Source organism: Limulus polyphemus, unplaced genomic scaffold (genome assembly GCF_000517525.1).
Source record: "Limulus polyphemus unplaced genomic scaffold, Limulus_polyphemus-2.1.2 Scaffold3241, whole genome shotgun sequence".
Lineage (NCBI taxonomy): Eukaryota > Metazoa > Arthropoda > Merostomata > Xiphosura > Limulidae > Limulus > Limulus polyphemus.
In genome coordinates this window covers 22,391-34,716 of record NW_013668851.1, presented here as the reverse complement: position 1 = coordinate 34,716, position 12,326 = coordinate 22,391, and the positions used below count along the sequence as shown (strand labels likewise).

The following is a 12,326-nucleotide window of genomic DNA, read 5'->3' as shown; positions in this document are numbered from 1 at the left end:
TTCATCTCTGATATATATATATATATATATATATAATGTTCTTATACCTTGAAGAATACAAATAAACCAGCTAGTTGAAATTAAAACTTCAATTAGCTTAGAGTAATGCACTAGGCAGATTTATTTACAGCCTTATTATAAAGAAATTTCACTTTAAAGTTGACTAGTACTAAGTACAGTAGTGCTTATTATATAGGGATGTGCCAGGAAAAATATGGCCACCACATATTATGTATTGCTCATCATAGTTTCAAATCTCGCTCATAACAATCTAAGAGAATTTTATAAACAACTAACTTAGGTTTTTTTTTCAGAAGCTAATAAGATCTTCAGTTTAGCCAAAAATATCACTAAAGTAGAGAATCAATGAGTAGCATAACAGCCAAATGTTCTGCTGATTATTCTGATTCTGTTATCAGAAGGGCTAGCTCATCAGTGTTTGAAGTTGTGATGATTTACACACCAAAATGTTGCATTTTAACTTGGTGAAGTGCAGAAGCAGTATAGCGTTTCACTAGCGTCGACACATGATGTCCATCAAGACAACTCCTCACACCGGGCTAAAACTGCTGCCATTCATTATAAAATATTCATTGGTATTGTTTGAAAAAAGAGAATGAAGAAATAATAGAAATATATTGAAAAAATATGGATAATGTATGGATGGCAATGGCAAAATGTACAGAAACAAAGTTGGGATGAATACTACAAATCCCTACATAACTAGCCACTGAGTCAATGTTACAAGCTTATGGGAATTAGCCATTGTAAGACTTTATAGCATTATTCAGTTTAAATGCTTTTATTTAAACCTGAATTCATGCAAATGAAAGGCATTAAACATTGGGTTGTAGATAAAAGTTTTTTGGAAAGATTTGGCTACTTATGTAGGGATTTTTGTATGGTTTTGTGTATTCATCTCTACCTTGTTTCAGTACTTTTTGCATTGTCATCCCTACATCATATTTACTTTTTCAAACATTTTTTTATTTTTTGTAGTATTATAGTGATCATAGTATTACCACCTATATGAACAAAAAATATACTAAACTTGTCTCTGAAAATACTCTGATTTTTGTGCAGTAGACTAACTGTGTTGCTCTCACCTTACTTTAGATTTCTTGGAGTACCTTAACTTAAATGCCACCAAGTTAGAGGATAATAAAGAGAGAAATTGATAGTGTTATCAGTGATCTGAAACTTTGGACTCCTGCTCAGACATTGTAATAAAAGTTTTTAATGAACTCTTACTGTTAATATAGAGAATAGAAAGAGACAATGAAGACATTTTATTATTGTAAGTTATGTGGTGCTTAACATGTCTTGATATTTCAAACAGAGAGTAAAAGATTTTTTTCATTCAGTTGATTTCTTCTGTGTAATTGTTGTAATACGTGTTATCTGGTGATGGCATATTGATCTTTCAGACAGTGAATGAACAATGTACTGTTTTATATTTTACATTGAACTTTACAACAGAAAATTAACAATGTACTATTTTATCATTCTAAAGAATAATTATTACTTATTGATCTTTCAAAGAGAGATTGAACAATGTATTTTATCATTGTAAAAAAAAGGGTCATATCTAATAATTATATATTGACCTTTCATAGAGAGGTAGAACAATGATTGTCATTTAGATCATTCCTGTTTGATCATCATCTTGTGTCCTATTGATGTTGATGTGACATAGTTGATGATTTTTTCCATTATTAATGATAACTCTGTAGAAGAAATTAAAATGTTACTTATGTAATATAATTACATGTTGGAGTTGGAATTAACATAGTGTGATTTACAGGAATGAACTACACTGTCCTATTGGGAAGTCTGTGTTGCATCTAATATCTTACCACTTGGGGTCTGTTGCACTGGGATCTTTTCTAATAACAATTTTTAAAGTGCCCCGCATTGTTTTGTCTTTCATGAAAAGAAGGTATGTTATTATATTAGAATTTGTTTGTTACTTTACAATATTCAGTGAGTTAGTTCAGGATAAATGCATGACAAATTTGTTTTGTTTTCTTTAAATTTCTTAAAGTTTTCAATGTAATCAAACAATTTTACAAAAACAGTTATTTTATCTGTTTGTCTTGTGAATGAAAGGAATACTTGCTTGAAGACATTTGATTTTATAATGAAAAGGACTCAAAATATACATTTCTGTTAAACCAACATAGTTTTTTGTTTGTAATGGTTCTGTAATCCTTTCAGTCTGAAGAAATATGAAAACAATGTGATTGCTTCCTGCTGCTATAAATGCTGTAGTTGTTGCCTTTGGTGTCTGGAGAAATTCATTAGATATTTAAATCATAATGCATACACTGTTGTAGGTAAGTTTCTTAATACTTTTCAAATAAATTTTCTTGACAAAACAAATCAGTTAATTAGTATTTCTTACAGTGACAACATTTACAACTAAAAATGTCTGGCTTTATTTTAAATTGGTGTTTTTAATTTGCAAACTTAATTAGTATGTGTCCATTGTTTTTACAAAATAAATTATGTTTTTTGAATATTTGATGATACAAAAGTTTGTATGTCTGTGAGAATCTTAATGGGAATTGAATTAATTTCATGAGTTATTCCAGTATATAAAATAAAAAAAACTCAATAATAATTAACTGCTTCTTATAATGTGTAACGTTATCAATATCATTAATAACTTGTTAGTTTATGTTTTACAAACTAAAAAGGTCAATCCCCCCATTAATGCATGCTATACATCAGTTAGAGAACTTTGATATGTAAACATATACACTTTAACCAATTCTATTTTTTTTTCCTGTACTTGAGTACAATGATAATTACATAATAAGTTTTGTAGTTCGTAACATAACACTCCAACTTGTTGCTTGTGTATTCATCATGTGGGGAAATGATGTAAGCTGTAAGCTTTATGATGTCACAGCTGACAAATAATGTAGATTTCTAAACACAAACATATAAGTCAGAATCTTTATATTAAAATGCATCGTTCATTTTGTTCTAATGGCAGCACACAAAACCAGAATAAAGAACATTAAATAAAGACGATTTTTACTACCCCTTACTTCTTTGGCTTGCAGTGAATTATGTTAGCCTTGTTCAAATGTGACTTAACTTTACAAAGTTTAAAAAATAGACATCTACATATAAATATATGGTAATCTAAGGAAATTATTGCTCTTACAGTCTGCCTAGGTGCTATTGAGGTAAGTGAACCCTCATATCAATTAAGGGAAAAGCCAACAAATACGTCACTTACTGTAATATCAGTGTAGCAAAATAATGTTAAATGGCTAAGTATTGGTTTGAAGACTGCAAAAGCATTCTCCCTGTCTTTAAAAAATCATATTTTTAATAAACTAAAATAAAGATTTGTCCTTGAATATATTGAGTATTTGTTTTGAATATTCCATGTGCAGCTCACATTACACTATCGAATTACATTACCCACAAGCTACTACGAGCTGCTCACTTGTGTGCCTCGTGAAACATTTTTATTAGATTATTAATATTATTTATTTTACCTAACCTAATCCTAAATAACCTAAAAAGATTCCTATTTATACATTTTGATTATTTTTATAATAATAAATAAAGAATAAACATGAAAAACAAGAAATAAAATACTTACTCAAACTTCTTTTGTCTTGCTTTCAATTGTTGATGACACTTAACCCTACTTTTTTATACTAATGGTAGTAATGCACTAAATTTTTATTTTATTAATTAATGCACCAAAGAACATAGACTAATAACATGAAAAAGTTGACAATTTCCTCTAACTCTCAAATTTTTTCTGGCTTTCTAACTGTAGGACAAAAGCCGTTACAAGTTCGTCCAAGTTAGTCATGAGCTTTCCCTCGGGAACAGAGCTTCTACTCTGAGTGAACTTGATGATTATCTGTTCAGAACATAATGTTATATAATACATCATTTGATATATGAAAACCGTGGCTTTCTATTGGTTATAGATAATATATAATTAAATGTGAGAGAGAACTATTAACAAATCCTGAAAGAAAGGATATGACAGGTGTGTGTGGCAGGAGGGGTCTGATTTTCTATTTGATAGCTCTGTAACCAAACAAAATTGAAGGCTATAAAAATTATGGTTTGTCTAAGCAATGATGATTTTATAGTGAGTAATATACGCTTAATTTTGTACTTTTTGGAGCAGTGGTCAATAAAATAGAGAAGAAAAGATGCCTAGGGGAAATTCAGGATTTTTTTAATATTGCCTTGTAGAATTAAGAATCAGAAACTTGTATATTATTAAAATATAGATTATTAGCTAAGATTTTGTGCTATACTAATTGGTATAACATAAATAACATTTTGAATGTAAGACACTAAAACCTTGTGTCATGCACAGTAAAGGATACCCATGGCAATAGGGTCTGTGATGCTGATATTTTTATACGCCTTTGTTCTGGAGCACTATGACATGATATGACTGTAGGATAAATGACCCTGTTGATCTCTCAACGTCTGTTATTCTCACAAAAATTGTCCTAAACCTATACTTATTGCGATTGCAGCTGTTTTGTTATAGTAAATGTTACCTTTGCTCCTGTTCTGATTGACCCCTACATGACTCTTGTAGAATTATGTATAAATTACTGAACCCCTACATGACTCTTGTAGAATTGTGTATAAATTACTGAACCATGTATCCATATAAAATTCATGTTTGTTATTAGAAATAGCTTTTTGGATTCAGAATGTAAATATATGGATTATTCATAAAATTTTTCTTTGTGAAGATTTGTTTGCAGGAAAAATGATCCAGATTATTAATAATTCAGATTGTTAATGTCTTTACTAATGAGGGTTCACTGTACATACTTTTATACTTGTAGCTTGTGTGAAACCTAATTTAGTGTTTTCTTGTTCTAAAAGATCTGTGGTTTAATAGTTTAACTTTTACAATGTCATACATTCTAAGTACCTGACTTTATCTATTAAGGAACTTTTGCTTATTTTGTGAATCAGAGTAATATTTGATTGTATAATGATAAAGACTCCAAAGTGTTTGGTAAACGTCTGTACCTTTGAAAGACCATGGTAAATTGTTGTTGACTTTAAGTATTGTCACAGAGCAGAAACAGCCCTGTGGTTGTAGTTTTGTATAACATTTTTTTCCCTATCATCTTTAGAGTTTACTTGGAGAAATGTATCTGAAGTTCTAATTTGATGCTTTGTCTGTTTACTTTCAGCAATTAGAGGAACAGGTTTTTGCCATTCTGCACAATCTGTAAGTAGATTTTTTAAAAAGTTAAATAAATGGATAATTATAACAAACATCTACTAATTATAGCCTTATTTTTGTTATATATTCTGGTAATCAGTTTTGAACATTACCACAAATATTTGTAATCTGCTAACAATGTTTTTTATAAAAAAAAGTTTAGGAGTATAATTATTTGTTGATGCACAAAGAATATTCCCAATTTACTCCTGAAACATTTAGGCTGATTGATTTTGTTTTTTTATTGTGATACACAGATATTCATTTTTTACCTACCAGTGTTCAGAAACTTTTAAACTTCGAGTCTTGAAGGAGTATCTATGTGTTGAGCTCAGATAATAGTTTTGTTACAGTTAGGGCTTGGATAATAATTATAGTTTTAAGTACCAAGCATGTATTATTTTCTTTAGTGTAGTATTTCATAATACATGTAGGTTGAATATGTTATATGAAAATGGTTTTGAAACCTCAAAACGTCCTCACAGTCCATGTTGCCACATCTGGTCGTGCTATGTATGATGACCGTGCATCATGACAATAGCCTCCAGCATAGTTTCCCTTGCAAAAGGCTGTTATGTCCAAATCACATCATTCCTCCCTGGTGGCTTTCCATAATCCATTTAGTGTATAAGGACAACAGTTTCCAGTACCCATTTCAACACTGATTGCACAGAAATCCAAGAGACACTGCATCTTATAGCTTTGACCAGTATATTTTTCATGGAATTGCATATGTACCCGTTTCTTTCTCCAGCTATTTGAGGTATGCATAGCTGAATGAGAGGTATGACCAGAAACCTTATCTTGGTGAGTCCTTACTTTGTTTGACTCATTTCCAGGTGGAGCTTCTTCTTTATTATGTTATGTACTATAGCCTGGGGCATGTGGATGGCTTTTGCCACTGACTTTTATGATTGTGGATTCTCACCTGTTACAAAAAGCCACACTTTATATACTTTGGCTGGGATGCGACTTATTTCAGGTCTCTCTTCTGGATGGTCCTGGTGTGAAAAGTTGATGCTTATTTCTTTGTTTTCTAATGCCACTGAAAATTATTAGTTCCATATTTTTATGATCTGTTTGTGTTTGAATATGTTGCTTTGGAATGGTCTGTTATGTACCCTTCCTAAGATTAATCAATTCTCAATGGCATCACACTACCTTCAAAACACCAAACAATGTCAGATTGTAGTTCTAAACTTATTACGTTCCACCACCATTTTATATTGACTTGGATTATCACATAACTTACTGATTTCTGTATTCAAAAATTAACCCTTTGTATTTTATATCAGTCTGCTTCAGATGTATAATAAATGACATCTATGGAAAGGTTTTGCAAGATATTAAGAGGAATAATGCTTTATTTTTCAGGCTTTTAATACCTTGGTAACTAATGCTTTGAGAGTTGCAACTATCAATAGTGTTGGGGACTTCATACTGTTTTTGGGAAAATGTGCTGTGACTGTGCTTACTGCCTGTGTTGGAATCTTAGTCATGATGGTAAATGTTGTATAATTATTGAAAAGTTCTTATTCTAGTAATGTGTTAAAAATATTTAAATGAACTTGGCTGTTTTGTATTGCTTATGAAGTACTGGTGAGTTTCTTTGTTAATGGTATTTTCTTCAATCTTTTTTCTTATACTGGTTATACATTTTTAAAATTGAGTGAGTAGTGCAAGTTAACCATCAAACTGGCTAGGTTTCATAAGTTGCTAATTTCTAATACAAAGAGTTATTATATTTGACTTGTTTGTGTTCATTTTATGCAAGCATGTATATATCTGTAATGATGTGAAAGCCTTTTAGAAGCTGGCGAAGCATGATATAATTAGTTATATTTGTCATAAGGTATTATGTTAAGCCTAACATAATTATTTAATCTCTGTAGTGCATATTAGTGTACAGAAAAAACATATTAATGCTAGAAATAAATGACCTTATAACACCAAAATGTTGTTTTTATTTAATTAGACACTCAATGTAAAGCAAAACATTAAGTGCCTAATTAAGTAAAAACAACATTATATTATAAGTTTGTTTATTTTTAGTATTAATAAGCCTAACATAATGTCTTATGAAAAGTGTAATTAATTATATCATGCTGCGCCAGCTTCTAAAAGGCATTCACACCATAACAATTGTTGTTGTAACAAGTGGTTTATATATAAATAGTATTCAGACCACTATTGTATCCCAGCCAGCCTGAAGAACTCTAGATTGAGAGTAACGTGTTGTTGGCAATGGATATAGTGTGGTTGGAATACTATTATTATACGCACTTCTAATTCTTGAAAATACACAAGGGACTAGGTTAGAAATGTAGTGTTAAATTTTTTTATAGGCCTAACATAATGTCTTATGACAAATATAACATATTGGGACAACATGGGACCTATTGGTCCATCTCAGCTGTTCCATCCTCTAAACTAAAATAAACTTAAAAATATATATATTAAAGCCAGCCATTATCATTCATATACTTATCAAGCTTTCTCTTAAACTCACTTAAATTTACTGCCTCCACAACATCCAAAGGCAACCCATTCCAAAGACCAACCACCCTGTTAGAAAAATAAAATTGTCTTAGCTGAAGATGACTTCTCACTTGCTAAAACTTATTCTTGTGTCCCCTGGTCCTACTATTCTCACTGTTAATTATGAAAACATATGATGCATTAACACTATCAATTCCCTTTACAATCTTAAACACCTTAATCAGATCCCCCTTAACTCTTCTTTTTCAAGAGAAAACAATTTGAGAGGTTTCAGCCTCTCCTCGTATGACAATCCCGCCATCCCAGGCACCATTCTAGTAACCCTTCTCTGAACCCTTTCCAACAATTCAGTGTTTTCATAAGGTAAGGAGCCCAAGACTGAACACAATATTCCAAATGCGGCCTAACCAGTGACCTGTACAATGAAATTATAACCTCTTTAGACTTGTATTCAATATTTCTGTAGATACAACCAAAAATTCTATTTGCCCTACCACTAGCAACAGCACACTGCTTGGATGGAACTAGAGACTGATCGACTATTACACCAATGTCCCGTTCCTTCATAACAGTGTTTAATGTATTCTCATTGAAATTATACCTATAATTCATTATCTTGCATTTATTATAACTAAAACCCATCTGCCATTTATTTGCCCAATTCACTAAATGATGTAAATCTTTTTGTAAATCAACAGCATCCTCTGAGACTTTAATATCATCTGCAAATTTAAGTCATTTATTGACTATTCCTTCATCTATGTCATTGATGTAAATCAAAAAGAACAAAGGTCCAATGACTGATTGACTGAACTCCATTTGTTACAACCCTCGACTTTCTTCCATCCAGCCACTCTTGTATTCAATTGGCAAACTTATCCCTTGCACATGTAGAGATAATGTTTTTTACAAGCCTTTTATGTGGCACCTTGTCAAATGCTTTCTGAAAATCCAGATACACCAAATCTACACTCTTACCCTCATCTACATAAGCAGTAACATTTTCAAAGAATGTCAAAAGGTTTGTAAGGCAAGATTTTGCCTCAGTGAAACCATGTTGACTACTCAATAAAATTCTAAACTTTGTTAAATTACTTTGCAAACCATCTTTTAACAGACTTTCCAAACCTTTTCAACCAACTGATGTAAAACTAATGGGTCTATAATAACTGATACAATTTTTATCTCCTCCCTTGAAAAGAGGAGTTACATTAGTTAACTTCCAATCCTCTGGTACCTGCCCACTATTCAAGGACTTTCAAAAAATAGTAGCAAGTGGCTCACATACCCAATCCATAATCTCTTTCAAAACCCTTGGTGAAATATTATCTGGCCCAGGAACCTGATCATTCTTTATACTTCTCAATGTTTTCTTAACACGCTCAGAACTAATGCAGTCATCTTGTTCGATCTTGTTTCCATATATCAAGTGTACAAGATGTGGAATACTGCTTAAACTTTTGTAAATAAAAAGTGAAGAAAAAAGTAAAATTTAATAACCCAGCCATCTCATAATCGTCAGATGCGAGCCTTCCTTTGTCATCCCTCAAGGGTCCTACACCCATTCTAACATTTTGTTTACCCTTAATGTATTTAAAGAAATCCTTACTGTTAATTTTTACATTTTCAACCAACCTTTTCTCATACATCCTTTTTGATGTCCTAATTTCCTGTTTCACCAACTTTCTTGAATTTCTATAATATTCTAAATCTCCTGTTATTCCAGTCAATTTAATTTTTTTAAATGTATAATGCTTTTCTTTAATTTTATCTCTCATACTCTTTGTGAGCCAACCTGGTTTTTTACTTGCAGCTACCCTTTTCTTTCTATAAGGAATATGTTTACCGTCAGTACTTAAAAATTTTCCACATCTGATCAGTGTCTCCAAATAACTCAGATGCCTAATTCACAACAGATAATTCTTGTCGCATTCCTTCAAAATTTGTTACCAAAATATCATTATTGCTTATCTCCTTAAGCAGCAGAATATTGAATCTAATAGAGCAATGATCACTTACACCCAAATGTTCCCCACTTTCCACACACTCAATCATTTCTATATTTGAAGTTAACAATAAATTCAAAATAGCATTATTTCTAATATGTTCCTTGACTAATTGGTGAAGAAAGCCATTTTGAACAGTTTCCAAAACCCTTTTTCCATCACAGTTTGACCCTAGCATTTCCCAGTCTATATGCCTGAAATTTAAATCACTCATAATGACTTCATTAACAGCTGAAATCTTAATCTCATTGTAAAGTTTCTCACTAATCTCATCAGTATCATTTAGTGGTCTGTATCAAATTCCCACTAAAAGCCTTTTCCCTTTGTATCCACTAATAGAAACCCAAATGGATTCAATCTCCTTGCTGTTATATTTGATACACTCAACTTCAACAGGATGTAACTCACATTTTACATATAAAGCTACTCTCTTCCCTATTAATTACTCTATTCATGTTAAATAGCCTGTAACCCTGTATTTCAAAGAAATTTCTGTCATTAAAATCATCTACGTTTAACCATGTTTCAGTTATTCTCATTATGTCAAAATCATCCATTCCTACAAGTGCTCTAAAGTTATCTATTATATTTCTTATAATTCTAGCATTGCAATAGTAACAATTAAGCCTATCCTTATAATTACTTCTATACTCATATTCTATGCTAAACTGTTCTCTGCCTCTTATTCTTTTTGCATTTAGTTTATCCTGGCCTTCTCCATTATCTAGTCATATTTTATAACTTCCCTTACAGCTGAGTTAACAGGCATAGCAAACAAGCCAGCCCTTATCTTATTTATATGTAAACCATCCTTTCCAAAAAGCTCCCTTCTTCCACTGAACTGATCCCACAAGTCCAACCAGCCTATCTGCTCATCCTTACATAATATCCTAAGCCTAGCATTTAGCCCTTGTGACCTACTTATAACTTCATCCGAACAGTTAATTCTGGGTAGTATTTCTGACAAAATTAAATTATGGCCTTTTTCTTTAAATGCTTTTATCAATTATGAATATCAGTTATATAAGTACATATATGTCTGTTTTATCCATGTGGTATGATTTATTTCTAGACATGTGATTATATGAACAGTATTTGTGTTCATAGATAGCTTTTTATGGTTGTTAAGTGATTTTAACTTGGGTGTAACTTCCAAATTCTTCTATGTAAACATCAGTTGATACATAAATTAAGAGAAATTATTAATTAAATTTTTTGTGTAGAGCATCAGACAGTTTGCTATAAAAAACTTCACATTGAACAGTATTGTCAATATCATATACATTTTCTTATCACAAAGATAAGCACTTTTTTTCTGTGATTTACAGCACAACCAAGACCTACATTTTTTTGCTATTCCTGTATTTGCAGCTTGTGTATTTTCATTCTTCATTGCCCATTCTGTGCTGTCTGTATATGAGGTGAGTTGATGCTCCTTCCACAAGTTGTGGTTCTCAATAATGATAATATTTTTGAAAAGTAAATAAAATGTTCAGAAGCTATGTTCAAAATCAAAGTTATACTAGAATGATGAAGTGTAAGATTATGCCAATAGGTCGTTGTGAAAATTAATATTTTTATTATTAGAAATGATAAACTGTTCTTGTATAATGAAATATTGGAAAAGTTTAGTTTCTGAGAGTTAATGCTTTTTATTTATACTTTATGTTGTGTGTTTAGATACTCTCTCAGGTAGCAGAAAAACCACTATTACATTCTGAGAATAACTTAAAATAAGAAAATGTATTGGACATTCAGAAACATTTTCTGCAATTTCAAAAGAGAGTGATCAAGCACGTGACATTATGATTATGATAATAATAATAATTATGAAACTAACACCACATATAATAAATAAATTTGTCAAAAATAAATAAATTACATACTACACTGAAATGTATATAAAATGCATTTTAGACTTATTTTTTGTGATCATTTCCATAAGAATGTTAAGTACTTGAAAATGGGTATTATGGTTAAAATTTCTTTATGTTATTGAAAATAAAAACATCTTAATATTTGAAATGTAAGTTACTAGTTTTTCTTTAGAAATAATCTGTGCTTGAAATAAGTTTATCTATTTTACACAAAATTGTTTGGTTTTTCATTTAAATATCCTAATTGTTTTCAAAATTGGGGCACTGACATTAATCTGTTAGATTTCACAAACGCGTGGTAGTTTATTGTTTAGTCATGTCTTATTTTCATGTATTCTGTAAAAAAAAACTTGTGAGCAAGCATTAGCAGTTTAATTTACCTTTATTAGAGCCCACTAATAAAAATATATTAGTTACTTCTGAAGAGCAAAATGAATTTAACTTACAAATAGCACAAGAATGGATGATGCATGTTATTTTTTGAGCTATTACTTGAGAAATTATTTTTGTTACTCTTATAAAAGCCTTTAAAGTGTAAATTGCATCAGAAATCATCGATCTTCATATTTTCAATAGTTTATTAGTAAGGTATTGTATTTTGTTTTCTGCTAATTCATCTACAAGTTAACAATATTTGTTAAAACTTATTTTGAATAAAGTTTTTCAGATTAATATGTGTATATATATATATATATATATATATAT

General features: G+C 30.7%; 1 protein-coding gene across 6 annotated transcripts in view; it reads left to right on the top strand.

Moving 5' to 3' along the window:
* Positions 1-12,326, top strand: part of LOC106468973 (CTL-like protein 1) — a 52,993-nt gene that overhangs the window by 37,404 nt on the left and 3,263 nt on the right. For 3 of the 6 annotated variants that reach the window (XM_013929427.2, XM_022397367.1, XM_022397369.1), the window contains 5 exons: positions 1,805-1,939; positions 2,218-2,336; positions 5,208-5,245; positions 6,614-6,742; positions 11,073-11,165. In XM_013929427.2, the coding sequence (XP_013784881.1) occupies positions 1,805-1,939; positions 2,218-2,336; positions 5,208-5,245; positions 6,614-6,742; positions 11,073-11,165 (514 nt within the window). Of the gene's footprint in view, positions 1-1,804; positions 1,940-2,217; positions 2,337-3,177; positions 3,198-5,207; positions 5,246-6,613; positions 6,743-11,072; positions 11,166-12,326 lie in introns of those variants that run through there. The other 3 variants (XR_002612776.1, XR_002612775.1, XM_022397368.1) reach the window with 3 other exon arrangements.